This window comes from Pelodiscus sinensis, chromosome 20 (assembly GCF_049634645.1).
Source record: "Pelodiscus sinensis isolate JC-2024 chromosome 20, ASM4963464v1, whole genome shotgun sequence".
Classification (NCBI taxonomy): domain Eukaryota; kingdom Metazoa; phylum Chordata; order Testudines; family Trionychidae; genus Pelodiscus; species Pelodiscus sinensis.
The window spans coordinates 20,913,380-20,928,322 of record NC_134730.1 but is presented as its reverse complement, the minus strand read 5'-3'; the positions used below and the strand labels follow the sequence as shown (position 1 = coordinate 20,928,322).

The 14,943-nt window shown below is 45.9% G+C and overlaps 1 protein-coding gene across 3 annotated transcripts in view; it reads left to right on the top strand.

The window, feature by feature from the left end:
- Positions 1-1,322: 1,322 nt before the first annotated feature.
- The window catches only part of SMURF2 (SMAD specific E3 ubiquitin protein ligase 2), a 117,964-nt gene continuing 104,343 nt past the window's right edge, over positions 1,323-14,943 (top strand). Inside the window, exon 1 of one of the 3 annotated variants that reach the window (XM_075903919.1) lies at positions 1,323-1,703. In XM_075903919.1, coding sequence (XP_075760034.1) covers positions 1,652-1,703 — 52 coding nt within the window. In that variant the 5' untranslated portion in view covers positions 1,323-1,651. The remainder of the gene's footprint in view (positions 1,704-14,943) is intronic. The other 2 variants (XM_075903920.1, XM_075903922.1) reach the window with 2 other exon arrangements.

Genomic DNA, 14,943 nt, shown 5'->3' with positions numbered 1-14,943 from the left:
CCCTCAATCCTGAGCACTCTCCTGCACCCCAAACCACTCACCCCCAGACCCATCCCACAGCCCACACCCCCAGGCCAGAGCCTGCACCCCCTCCTGCACACCAACTCTCAGCTCTTCCCCAAAACTGTTGTCCCCCTCCTTCACCCTAAACTCCTCATTCCCTGGCCCATCCCAAAGCCTGCACGCCCAAGCCAGAACCTATACTCCCTCCTGCACACCAACTCCTAGTCTTTTCCCCTCCTGCATCCCAAACCCAACACCCCCAGCCTTACCCCAGAGTCTGTATCCCCAGCTAGAACCCTTGCACCCCCAATCATCTGCCCCAGCCCAGTGGTCCCTCCTGCACTCAGAACCCCTTGACTCCACTCCCACCACATTAATTTTGTGATGTGCACCAATATGAAGACGATGTATTGAGTGGCACACATCAGAAAATTCACTCAGCTCAGGGGTGGAAAAAATTAGAGGGAACACTGGTGAGGGCCTGGGGGCATCCCAGTGGGGGGGGAGGCAGTAATGGACAGACACTCCCTTGAAGTGGGGGCACCCCCTTCCCCCAGGGGCAGTGAGGACATGAGGGCATTCCAGGAGGAGGGGGCACACAGTGGGGACAGACATCCCCTATCCCTCAGTGGCAGTGAGGCCCTGGGGGCATTCCAGTGGGGGACACACAATGGGGATAGGCACCCCTTCCCCCCCGGGGCAGTGAGGACATGGAGGCATTCGGGGTGGGGGCACTTAGGGGACAGACATCGCCTTCCTGCTGGGGCAGTGAGGACATGGAGGCATTCTGGGGGGGGGGGACTTAGGGGACAGACCCCGGCTTTCCCCCGCCGGGGTAGTGAGGACATGGAGGCATTCCCGGGGGGGGGGGCTCTTAGGGGACAGACACCACCTTTCCCCCAGGGGCAGTGAGGCCCTGGGGGCATCCCAGTGGGGGGCACACAATGGGGATAGGCACCCCTTCCCCCCAGGGCAGTGAGGACATGGAGGCATTCGGGGGGGCACTTAGGGGACAGACACCGCCTCCCCCCCCCCCGGGGCAGTGAGGCCCTGGGGGCATCCCAGTGGGGGGGGCACACAATGGGGATAGGCACCCCTTCCCCCAGGGGCAGTGAGGACATGGAGGCATTCCCGGGGGGGGGCTCTTAGGGGACAGACACCGCCTCCCCCCCCCGGGGCAGTGAGGCCCTGGGGGCATCCCAGTGGGGGGGGGGGGACACAGTCGGGACACGCAGCCCTTCCCCCGGGGCAGTGAGGTCCTGAGGAGGAGCGCAGGGGCAGGAGAGCAGCGGGGACTGGGACGGGGGCCCCCACCCCCCACTGGGCGCGAAGCGGCGAGCAGGCTCCGTCCCGGAGGAAGGGAGGCGGCTGCCGCCGCGGTAACGCGCTGTCCCGGGCTTTGTTGTGCTCGCCGCCAGGGCCCCGGGCAGGGGGCGGGGGAAGGCGGCGGCGGCGCCTCCTCCTCGGCGCTGGCCCCGCTTATGGCGACGCTGGGCACATCCGGGCTTCTCTTCGTCCGGCGGCCGCCGCCGCCGCTGCCCTGAGCGCCCAGCCCGACTCCATTAGCGCCTCCCCGCTTCCTACCCGGCCCCAGCGGCAGGGGCAGCCCGGGCGAAGGCAGCGCCGAGCCCCAGCCGCGGCCGGAGACATGTCCAACCAGGGGGCCCGGAGGAACGGGCCCGTCAAGCTGCGACTGACAGGTGAGGAGGGGCCGGGGACGGAAGGCGGGAGAGGGTGGCGGAGAGCGGGCGGCTGGGGGGGCCAAGCGCCGGGCTTTGTGAGGAGACGGGCAGGGGGGAGGCGGCTGAGGGGGAGCCTGGTGGGGAGAAGGGGGTCGGTGGTTCAGGAGGGTAGGGGTCGAATTGGGCGGGGGCCGTCGTGGCTAAGGTGGGGGGGGGGTGAAGATTTGGGGTGAGGGAGCTGGGGGGGGGGCAGAGCGGGCGAGTGTGGCTGCGAAGGGAGTGGGGGTGTGAAAGGAGAGACCCCGGGGAAGCCCCTTTCTCTGTTGTCTAAGCCCCGCAAGTCCAGCTGGAGGGGTGGGTGGGACCGAGCTCCCTCCATGTGTCTTTGAGATTGAACCTGGGGCACGGAGAGGCCTCAGGGGAAACAAGAAGTAAACTCCCTGCCTCCCTCCTCTCAGCAGGGGGGTCCGTGGGCCACGGTTTTGCCCGTCGCCCGTGGGACACGTTGCTGTGGCCACGATAGGATTGTTTACTCTAGGGTAGTAAACACGCCTGGGTTAGGAGGAGAGGTGAAGCCCTGGGCAGTGTGTGTGGGGTGAGGTGGAGGTAGTGGAGCCCCTCGCCTCCCTCAATCAGAATCTCGATTAAACCTGAGCTCATTAGATGTATTTCTCTGTAAAATGCCGGACCACTCTCTCTGTTGTTGTTGTTGAATATGTTGTAGTATTTAGGGAGGCCATTGTAACTTTTTGGTAGGTACCTTAGGCTGTCTCAGAGGAGTAGCTGTGTGTGTTGTTACTTGAACAACAATGTTTCAGAGGGGTCGCTGTTAATCTGTAATAGAAAAAAAACTTAACAACAACACATAGTCCTGCAGCACCTTAGAGACTAACTAAAATGTAGATGGGATCATGGGTGGATTGTGTCCATAAAAGACATGATCCCATCTACATTTTTTGTTAGTCTCTAAGGTGCTGCAGGACTATTCGTTGCTTTCTAAGTTTTTTTTTTTTAACAAACAATGAGTAGTCCTGTGGCTAACAAATGTATAGTATTATGAGCTTTTGTAGGTAAGACCCACTTTGTCAGATGATGATATTATATTTTTTTTGCTAGTCACTAAGGTGCCACAGGACCACTCATTGTACCTTAGGTTGTTTCTCACCCTCTCCGTCTTCTCTGTGTAATCGTCGAACTATCAGGCCCTTTGTTTTGATCTTTTGTGTTGCTGTTTTCAAGCCAGTTTCCTCAGTTGAGATTGTAAACAATTCATAGGATATAGGCCATCATACTGTAGGAAAAAAGCCCTTAAAAAACCCATGGCCTTTAAAAATGTTTAGTTTACACCATAAATGTAAAAGTAAACTATTTCAGTCTGTCTTCTGGAAAGGAAGGAAAACATTATCTGTTTCTGAATACTTGGAATGAGCTCCTTTTGTAGTGATGAGGGCAATGTAAGTAGATAAATATGGAGAAACACTTATAAATATGAATAAAGCTTGTCTGCCTTTGAAAAATAATCACTGAAGACTTGCGAGGAAACAGCAAATTGAGAAAACACATTTTGTACTCTAAATTGTGACTTCAGTATATGAAAATACAAGATTTAAGAAAAGTATTAAAAATAGTTTGTCTTCCAACAACTTATTGAACCTAGTTAACTTATTTTGTAAGGCACAGCTATTAGTTCTTTCAAAAAAGTCTAAAAATAGTTGCTGCATTTTTTAAATTATGTAATTTTAATGGTATGTGCAGTATTTTCAGTTAACTTCTAATAAAAAAATTAAAGTTACCGCATTTTAATTTTTTAAAATTCGAAGTAGAGAAAAATGGCTTTTTTCTAGATCATGTAGATTTTTTTCTTATAATTGCTTACATTCTATTTTGGAACTTATTTAGATTAATCTTGTAAAAGGGGTTTTTATGCAGGGCCAGGATACTGCCCAGGTGGTGAACTCCTTAGAAATAAACTTTGGAAATGAGTGGAGCTGGACTGATATGTGGGACAGTGTTAGTTTAAAAATACTGTTCTGCACTTTTGTGTCTGTGGCTCCTTGCTTTTTGACTGAGCTCAGAGAAACTAAGGTGAGTTTAAAAAAATGCTCTATAATCCTGCCTTGGCCTAATGGAAAACTCTAGACCACTGGTCTCCAACCTTTTTAAGCATGAGATCACTTTTTTGAATTTAAGTGCAATCCAGGATCTACCTCAAATCCAGATAGCCCCCCTTCTTTGTGCCCCTTCTCCAATGTCCTGCCCCTGATCACTCCCCCCTCTCTCTCCCATTCTCCTTCCTTTTCATCAGGCAGTGGCAGAGATGGGGCACCTGCTCTGGTCCTGGGCTAAAGGATTTGGCGTGTGAGAAGGGCTCTGAGCTGAGCCTAGGGCAGGGAGTGGGGGTACAGACTCTGTAAGGGAGTTTGGATCCAGGGGCTCAGGGCTAGAGCAAGGGCTTGGGGTGCAGGAAGGGTTCATGACCTGGAGTAGGGGCTCAGAGCTAGCTCTAGCTGGACACTGCTTACCTCAGGTGGCTCCTGGGTGGTAGTGCAGTGAGGCTAAGGCAGGCTCACCTTTGTCCTGGCCCTGCACCACTCTCAAAAGCAGCCAGCAAACTCCCTCCATCCCAAGCCCTGTTGTGCCCCCTCCTCCATTCTGTGGAGCTAGAATATAGGGTGGGTGAGGAAGCACCCAGAGATCAGCGCCCCCTCCTCTCCTTGCCCTGCCCTGCACAGCAAGCAGGAGGCTCCAAGGGGTGCGAGGCTCCAAGGGGTGCGCAGCTCCAAGGCAAAGGGCAGGAGACACACAGCAGTGTGCAGAGGGGTAGCTACAGTGCTGTGCTTGATAGCCTCTTGACCAAACCAGTCAAGATCACCTTTCAGAGGTAGATCCTCATCCACTGGTTGGTGACCACTGCTCTAGACAAAAATCTTTCACTTCTGGATTTCTCTTCCCTTTAATAAAGATCTAGGCCAGGACATAATGGTCTGTCTGACAATATAGATGCATTGGAGTAGGTTATGGTCGTGGTTAAGAAATAAATAGCTTGTGTAGATATTTTTTCATTTATTGAATTTTAGTAAAGTGTGCAGTTATGATCAATTTAGTCTCAAGAAAGGATAGATAGTATCTTAAGAATATATTTTGAGCATATATCTTTGCTAAAAAAAAATGGGAAGAGAGATGCTGAAAAGAAAATACACACAAAATTGCCTTCAGAAAGAATCTTCCATGCTTAATAATGGTTTGGCATTGGAACAGAACAACTCTGATTTTAAGAGATTTGCATGAAGCATCGGTTAGTCCTTCACGTACATCTGATATGTTGAGAGATTTTGTGCTTTTGCTAATTGTAAATGATTTACACGTAAGGTCAGTTGTTATAAGGAAGTTTTACATGCTTAAGGAAAGCTGGTATAAGTGCTGAATTGAATTTTATTAATTGAACTGACGTCAGTTCTTGCTTGGGAATAGTCTGAAGTACTCTGGGTGGTTTTGATTACCCCTTTTGATTGTAAAAGCAGTCTGAGAACTCTTGAATGCTAAAATTGTTTGGAATTAGTGTCCTTCTATTCCAGTGGTGTTTTTTAAAAAATAATTTTCTCTCTAATTCTGACTAGTGTTGTTTAATCTTAATTTTCTTTGGCTTTATGAAACTAGCAGTCTTCTGTTTTGGCTTGAACATTGATAGGATTAATTCTGTAATCGGTGTGTAATACTTATTTCTTTTGTGTTCATTATCTTTAAACTTGATGGTATAGATTCTAAAAAGGGATTTCAGGAACTGGATTCAATTAGCAGTTTTTCAGGACATAAACATTAAAGATTTAGATGGAAAACGTTGTTTTGACTGACTGGATAAATGAAAGGATAGTGTTTGATGTGAGTCCAAGAACTGATCTGAAGCTCATGCCCAACTGCTCAGTCCATCTTGAAGAGCCAAATAAAATATTTAACCTAGGCCTCATTTTGCAGAAAAGGTTGAGTCTTTGTTGGGACCTTAAGAAAGTTCTGAGAAATGTTTGGCATACCTTTGCACTAAGTGTTTAACAGTTTATTTAGGTCTGGGTTCCATAATAGGGGAAAAACCATAGCGGTGACATACTTTTAATAACTTTTTAAATTTATCTTACAGTGCATCTAGGCTATAAATTTCTTCTAAGGCTATTCAACTTTGCCTTTTATGACAGCCACATGAAGACAAATATTTCTTACTGATATGTACACTGGTATATTATGCATGGTCTTGAGGTAGAAAGTAACAGGATATTAGATAATTGTCAAAATATTATATATTCAAATACTTTTATGCTAAGATTTTAATTAAAATGTAAGTGAAGGGTTCTGATCTCATTTACACAAATATAGGCCAGGTTAGTGTGAGTTCCAGCCAAAGCTGGGCTTAAGGCTGTGTCTACACTATACTTTTCCCTCTGTGGGTATCACTGATTTAGCCATGGGAACTGTTGAATAGGCAGGACTTTTGCAGCCACTGGCATTTTATCTAATCTGCCACCATTTTAACTAACCATGTTTACGGCCTGTTTAGGTGACAATCTGATAACTCCAGCATTCACCCCATTTCAGTTCTTACGTGATTTTTAATAGCTGTCATTCTCATGGGTCTCTTTCTATAAAAGTGAATACGGTGCACCATTTGAAAACTGTGATTCCAAGCTTTCAGGTGGACTATGGTATTAATTCTTAACAGTGAAGGTGCGGAGCAAGTAAGGGTATGTCTACACTTGCACCCTAGTTCAAACTAGAGATGCAAATGTAGGCATTCAAATAGTCAGTGAAGTGGGGATTTAAATATCCCGCGCTTCATTAGTATGATCATGCCAGCGCGTTACTCCGATCAACAGCAGTTTCAAAAATGAAAGTGCGCGCCGGGACGCGTTAGTTTGAACCAAACCCCTTGGTTTGAACTAATGTTACTGCTCATTTTTTGAGGAGTAACGTTAATTCGAACCAAGGGGTTTGGTTCAAACTAATGCGTCCCGGCGTGCGCTTTCACTTTCAAAACAGCTGTTGATCGGAGTAACGCTTCAGGCAATACCATGCTAATGAAGCGCGGGATATTTAAATCCCCGCTTCATTGACTATTTTGAATGCCTACATTTGCATCCCTAGTTTGAACTAGGGTGCAAGTGTAGACATACCCTAAGAGAATATCACTCATCTTCACGGACTAGAAGTGTTGAATAGTATTGGAAATCCTGAGTTTTCAGCGATGTCTGCTTTCATGAAATACATCAGTCTAGCTAATTTTTATCAATCAGGAATAAATAAAAAGAAATCAGTTTGGAGTTTAGCTCAATATATATTAGTAATGTTTTTCTAAACGAAAACTATAACTTCTTTTGATACAGTTTTGATCTGAATTTGGAATGGGTAATGGGTGAAATGAATTTCTTGGCCTTGGCATCATGTACCCACAAGGATCAAGGCTAACTTGTGTGGTATTTGTGGTATACTGTAATTGTGTAGAAAATCTTTTTCAGCGTGAAAAAATAGAAGTGGAATACAAGAGACTTCTGTGGGTCAGGAATGAATACAGTTTGGGCTGGGGACTATGGGGAAGTTGGTAGAGGAAATTCTCTTCTTACCCTTATTTACCATCTACTCTCAGGAGACCAGAAGTTACAAATTTGGCAAAAACATGACAAAAAGTTGTATTTGAGTTTTAGAGAGAGAGAAAAATATTTAATCTCAACTATCATTTCAGTGCATCTTTTGTTAATTCCATGAGGGGTTACCTTCTTTTAACAAAAAAAAAAAGGTGGCATGGTATTTCACAGTAGCACCTAGTGCTGAACCAAAAAAATCCTACATATCAAAACATAAAGCATAGCATCACAATGAGAGTTCCTTTGAGCTGATATTGTAATATTTATAGAGGAAATTATCTGTTGGAGGAGAGGGATATTTTGAATTTTGCAAGTTTGAAAAGGAGTATGGAATGCTATATGTTTTTGTAAAAAGTTAACTGAAATGAAGGCTAGTGCTAAAAATGTTACAATATGGAGTTTAATACAAGCAAACCAGAGCACTACATTTTAGTTACATATTCTTCAAAATATTACACATTTTACAAAGGGTTTAACTGAATAACTTTTAATGCCATTTTCTTTTATGTACAGCTTTTTCAAAAATACATTTTCCAAACCAAAACTCCAAATTATGGTAAAATACTAACATGTAGCACTGTATACAGGCAGTCCCTGGGTTACGTACAAGATAGGGACTGTAGGTTTGTTCTTAAGTTGAATCCGTATGTAAGTCAGAACTGGCGTCCAGATTCAGCCGCTGCTGAAACTGACTGCCAGTTCTGACTTACATACAGATTCAACTTAAGAACCCCAAGCGTCCCCAAGTCAGCTACTGCTGAAACTGATCAGCAGCTGATTCCAGGAAGCCCGGGGCAGAGCAACTCTGCCTCGGGCTTCCTGTAGTCAGCTGCTGGTCAGTTTCAGCAGCGGCTGACTTGGGGACGCCTGGGGCAGAGCAGCTCGGGTGCTGCTGGGTTGGTCCAGTAGCGCGGCCGCTCCTCGGCGCTACTGGACCAACCCAGCAGCACCCCAGCTGCTCTGCCCCAGGGTCCACAACAAAAGCCTGGTCTGCTGGGGGGGGGCACACTAGCTGCGCGCCCCCCCCCCCCCCCAGCAGACCAGGGGCACCGGGAGCAGCTTTTCTCGCCCCGGAGGTCGAGGTGGCAGGACCACTACCTGCGAGCTCCGGGGCAAGAAAGCCCCGTTCGTAAGTGCGGATCCGACATAAGTCGGATCCGCGTAAGTCGGGGACTACCTGTAGTGTGTTCCACGAAACACAAACCATACTCTTTAATTAGTTTAATATGAGAGAAGAGCATAATGTGTGTATAGGGGGTAAGACAGTTTCTCATTCAGTGTTTCTGTATCTACAGTGAGGAGAATCATTGGTTCATAAAGGTAACTGCATAGATATAAATTAGTCTGTTTACTCTGCCACTCTTGGACACATACCCCCAGCCCACAGTAAGTGTTCAAGTATGTCTGCACTGCAATGAGTCCTCCATGGCTGGCTTGTACCAGCTTACTTGATGTTGTACATTGCTAAATTCTTTAAAGCACATGTTAAGTAGCTGACATCTCAGTAACTAGTTGTCAGAGAGGAATCCTAATCAACTAGGTGTGTTTCTAATGGGATTCTGTAGGGCAGAGCTACTTAACATGTGGGCATGCGGCGGTGTGGTTTGGGTTTACACAGGGCTCAACATGTGGCCTGTGGGTGGGAGCCAAAACAAAAAGAAAATATAATGGTCTTCTGTTGATAAGCATTTTAGTAGTTAAATTCCTGGTCTGCCATTGCTCATTAAAAGTGCTGTCATATGGCTGGAAATCTGGTAAATATTGCATTTTATTAATATCAGCAGAATTGACTTAAATGGGGCCTTTTTTGTTGTTTAAACTTGCCTTAATCTTTATATTTATGTCCATCAGCTTGCAAGAAGCTTTTTGCATATATTTGCATTTATATTTGCATGTATATGCAACCACACTTAAGTTGTGGCCCTCAGCATGTGCTGTGAGTATCATTGTGGCCCCTGGGGCTTCCAAATTTGAGTAGCCCTCCTGTAAGGCGTGGTACTAGTTCCAACTCCATTCAACATTGTCATTGATTATCTGTAAATAAATATAAAATCACTTCTGATAAAATTTGTGAATAATACAAAGAATGATGAGGATGGGACACTCGTACAGAGTGGTTAGAATTGCTTGGTAAACTGGGCCTGTTCAAGCAAAATGTTATATAGTCAAATGCAATATTGTACATCTAGGAACAAGAAATGTAAGGCCATAGGCAAAGAATGGGGTCTGTGTGTGTGGGGTGATGGTGGAAATAAATCCTGGAAACAGCAATTCTGAAAAGGATTTAGTGGTCCTAGTAGATAAGCAACTTAACATGAACTTCCAGTACAATGCTCTGGCAAACAGGGCTAATGAGATCCTTGGATCTATTAACAGGGGAGTAAGTATGAATAGAAGGGTGATTTTATTTCCCTTCTGTTTGTGGCATTGGTCAGACTGATACAGGAATACTACATGTGGTTCTGGTGATGCCATTTTTAAAAAGATGTTGAAAAATTGGAGAGGATGCAAAAAAAGAGAGCCACAAAAATTATTCCAAGGCCAGGAAAAATGTCTCATAATCAGAGTCTTACACAGCTCAATCTGTTTAGTTTGTCAAAAATAAGACTGAATGATGACTTGATTACAGTGTGTAAGTACTGTAAATACCTGGCACCAAAGGGCTCTTTAATATAATGGCAAAGGGCATAACAAGAACCAATGGCTGGAAGCTGAAGCAAGAAACATTCAAATTAGAAATAAGGCCCATCTTTTAATAATGGAGGTAACAGATGACTGAAAGAAACTACCAAGGAGAAGTGTCATATTCTTCACCTCTTGATGCCGTCATGTCAAGACTGGGTGCTTTTCTGGAAAATCTGTTTTAGCCAAACACTAATAATTGGGCTCAAGAGAAGGGTAGCTGATTGGTTGAAATTTAATGGTTGGTGATAGTCAGACTAGATCAATCTGTGCTCCTTTCTGCCCTTCAACTCTGTGGAAGAATATTAGAGCTGTAGGAAATGGCAGGGGCTGCAGGGAGGTGCTGGCTAACAGTTCCCGCAGCTCCTGCTGATTGGGAGCAGTGAACCACTGTTAGTAGAGCATGCTCCCTTCTTTGCCAAAAGGGGTTCACAATCTTGATGCAGTTCTGAATCTTACCTCCAACTACTCTTAGATTTTCAGGTACATGTATTAGGGATGTAAGTGACTAGTTGAAAAGCATAAGCTTATTGGATAAGTCGAGTAGTGACTCAACTAGTCACTCCCCCCCCCCCATGAGGGGGGCGGGTGTCAAACAGGAGCCAGTGCTTGGGGGAGATCACTTAAAAGCCAGTTTCCTCCCCTTCCCCCAGTACCATCTCCACAGGGGGCAGGAGACGCAGAGGCACAGCAGGGATGCAGCACGAGCAGGGACTGAAGCAGTCCCCGTTCTCACTGGTTCCCACTATCGCTTTAGCCTTTGAAATGCATCAAGAGCCCCATGGAAACATGGGGTGGGAATTGCTTGAGTCCCCACTTGCCCCATGCTCCTTGTGCTGTTCTCCCCCCCCTCCCCTTGCTGACTCTATTAGAGGCAGCAAGGGAGGGGCAGAACACAAGCTGGTGCTGGGGGAAACTGGCTTTAAAGCCAGTTCCTCCCAGCCCAGTCTCCGGGGTGCCACCTCCCCTTCCCCTGCTGCCTCTGATAGAGCAGAGGGAGGGATAGGGGAGAGTGCTGAGAAGCAGCCTCTGTCCACAGGGGTCCCAGCAGGGAACTGGGCCCTCCTGTAGACAAAGTCTGCTGCTACTAAACAGCCTCTGTTCGTGGCAGCCAAGGCTGGCCACGCGCGGCCCTGGCCACCATGACCAGAGGCTGCTCCAGCACCAGCCCCTGTTCATGGCCCTGGCTACTGTGGATAGAGGCTGCTGGACTCAGCACAAGCTGGGACCAAGCAGTCACGGTTCATGTGTACACTGCGCCTCTGCATTTTAAATGTAGAAAGAGCCCATCAGCTCTTACTACATTTAAAATGCAGAACCACAGCATGGGTGGCTCCCGGAGCTACCCCCGCTGTGGCTCTGAAGGGTGGTCATATTGACTAATTGTGTAGTTGTTATACATTTTATCAACTATACAATTAGCTCAGTAACTGCAATTTAACATCCTTAACACATATCACTCATTTGAGATTAGCTAAGAGATTGCACTGTTTTCTTGCTATGGACCGTGCCAGGGTTATCCATTCCTTTCTGACTAATAGGGATGTGAAATCCCATTTAATTGATTAACCAGTTAAACATGCTGTTTAACTGGTTAATCAATTAAATGGGATTTCACATCCCTATTAGTCAGAAAGGAATGGATAACCCTGGCACGGTCCATAGCAAGAAAACATGCTGTTTAACTGGTTAACAGATTAAAGAGGGTTTAGCCCTGCCAGTGATGTATACTCCAACCATCTGGAGCAGCCCCTGTCTGTGGCTTGTCTCATGGGGCTGGAACCACCCTTCTGCTGCAGGGAGCTGCTCCAACCTCCACAAGTTAACCTTTCACATCCCTACTGGCTTCCAGGTTGGACTTCTAGTGTTTTCTTCCTTTGTAGGTCACTTTGAAATACCATCTGGCACAGAATTCTGCGGCCCCCATCTATCTAATACAGTGGTTTTCAATCTGTTTACTGTTGTTGATCACATATGCATCTCTCTGTGTTAGGCAGGCTACATCCACACAGTATGTTTACTGTCTGTATGGCCCCGAGCATGGGCCGCAACTGTGTGATGACTGGGCTACAAGTGGCCCCTATTTAAGAACCACTGATCTAATGGAATGAATACATTACTTCTATACTATTGCAGTGCACTGACTTTGTAGCTTTTTCTGGGTGTAAAACAAGATGTTTGTTTTCTTGATGCATGACAGCATGTCTTCCTGTGTGTTGTCACAACAGCTGAGATCATTTGAGTGGCACATGGCATTCTTCCTTCAGTCAGACTGTGTTGCCTTTAGAATATTCCCAGCCCCTGAGGAACTCAGTACTTGATCTGATGCCTCAGGAGCTGACTGAAAATCATAGGCGTGGGCAGGGGGTGTGCCCAAGCACACCCTAATGTCTCAAAAAAAAAAAAGGTGGCTTTGTGTTCTAATGTAATCGCATGATATGCTCTTTTAAGTAAAGTTTAGTTGTTAATTTAAAAAAAAAAAGTTTAGTTAAGTTTTAGTTTTTTTTAGTTCGTTTGATGAATAAAAATAATGTCCTTTATGATTGAGTATTCAATAAATTTTTGCCTTTAAAAAAAAAATCCCTGGGTGCACACCCTAATGAAATGTGCTGCGCACGCCTATGCTGAAAATGTTAGTCTAGTGGTATACTGGTAGTTGGACTGGGCCATGGTTGAATGGGTTATGGGAAGGAAGGGGTCCAACTGGAAATTCCCCATGTACTTCAATTTTTGGAGGTATTTATAATCTGTCTTCCCCTGGAGTTTTGGGATCTAAAAGTAGGGATCTGAGCGATTTATATCTTCAAAGAAGCAAAAGAACAAGATAAATAGCTTTCCCTTGCTACTCAAATATTAGATGCTTACACCACAAGGTTAGATAAGAACACTTGTGACATATAATGAACTGTTTGTAGATCTCCAAGCTTAACTCAAAGCTGGCTCAACATTATCTCAGTGTCCAGGGGAAGGAAACTGAGCTGCAGAATGGGGGAAAATGACTTGTCTGAGATTGTCACTGATTTTCTTTGCAAAGTTGTGAGTAGAATTCCCTGATTTTTTTTTTTTTGGTCTTACAGTCTAGTGCCAAGGCACTGAGGCAAACTGTCTTTTCTTAATGTACATTATATTGAAAGTAAAATTCAGTGTTGGCCCTTTTGATGCTAGAGATTGAGAGTAGGGATGTTAAAAATCTTCTATTTGTGTAAATGTGTAATCACTGAATTTTTTAATGGTTACACTTTTACACATAGGACAGGCAGGAGCATTGGCTCCTGTGGGCCCCCCACCGCCCGCTCTGCCTCTGATAGGCAGCAGTATGGGGGGGAAGGCAGCTCCGTAGGATTGGCTCCTGCCTACTAGGGATGTAAGTGAGTAGTTGACTACCTGATAAGCTTAGCCTTATTGGGTAGTCGAGTTGACTACTCTCTCCCTCCTCCTTCTCCCTGCTGCCTCGGAATCAGAGATAGCAAGGCGGGAACAGGAGCTGTTGCTGGGGGGAGGAGCTGGCTTAAAAGCCGGTTTTCCCCCAGCATCGTCTCCATTGTATTGACTACATGATTAGTCAATTACCTGCCTCTTAACATCCTTGTTGCCTACCCCACCAACTCTTGCGCCTGTCCCTTTAAAAGCCAGCTCCCTATGTGTACAGACTCACACATGCCCCCACCTCCTCCGCACTGCTGCCTCTCTATCAGAGGCAGCAGTGTGGTGGTGGTGGGGCAGACAGCTCAGTTCTCCCAAGCACTCCTTCTGCCTACCTGTCCCCCTCCCACTCCATGAGTCCCTGAGCATTGCTTCCACTTATCTCTCTCTCCCCTCCCCCTAGAGTTTTACTGTAATGTGAAAAGTACTTTTACCTTAGTCCATTACCAGGTTTGACATATATCTCATAAATAATCGATGCTCTTGACTTCTTCTTGCAAGTGCTACTTATGCTGGAAGGCTTTTGTGCTTTGTTCCATTCCTAAAAGTGAATTGAAAGGTATTCCCAATGGAAAGGTGTAAGATGGTTACTTCACGTTTGCACAATTCTGAAAGTGAAAGGAAAAGAAGAAACATATAAATTTACTAGACGATTTACCCAGTGTTACTCAGGTCCTTACTTCAAATATTTTTTTATTTTCTTCATTTAAATCATTGGGGTGGGGATGAGAGAGCCAGTATGCAGGCTGCCATAGGGAGAAAGGACAACCCTAGCCCTTTCACCACAGCAGATTGGGACCAGGTGAGAAGTGCCTCTTCACGGCTGCTGCAGTGTTCTTCCACATGTTTCCTGGCTGAGGCAGGTCCAGGTTTGTTTTCTCCCTGTACTTACCAGCCAGCGTGAGGAATGCAGCAAACTAAACTTTCTCCTTGCTCCCTGGTGAAGGGGAACAGCCAGGAATGTTCCTGTACCAGTGGGGGGAGCAGGGGAAAGGAGCTTCATCCTAAAGGGCACATTGAAAGGTTGGAGGCTTGGAGTTGGGGCAGTCCTAGATGGGGGAGTAGAAGGGGCATGCCCCTAGCCAATTCTTTTCAGCTACCTGGAGATTCTCTTTTCTGTGTGGTTCTATGAGAAGCAATCCCATTCTGGGAACATCCCATTTTCCTGGTGCTACTAAACCCTTACCTTGCTTTAAGTTATGATAAGAGGAAACTGGATACTGAATTTTGTGGTCTTACTGTTTAGGAGGAGTTCTTGAAGAAACAGGTGAACAGACAGAAAGATAAACTCTCACATATATAGTAGACTAGAACAGTGTTTCTCAGCCAGTGGTACGAGTACCCTCAGGGATATCTCAACACAACTGAAATTTGAAGAAAATTGAATTTTTGTTTTAAGTTTTACAGTGCTTTACTATTTTTGTACTTTTTACATCCAAAAATGTCATCGCCCACCCGGCTACAATTCAGTTGTTTAAACAAATGTGTTGCAATGGTAGAAAAAATGTTCATGTTTCTGAAAACTG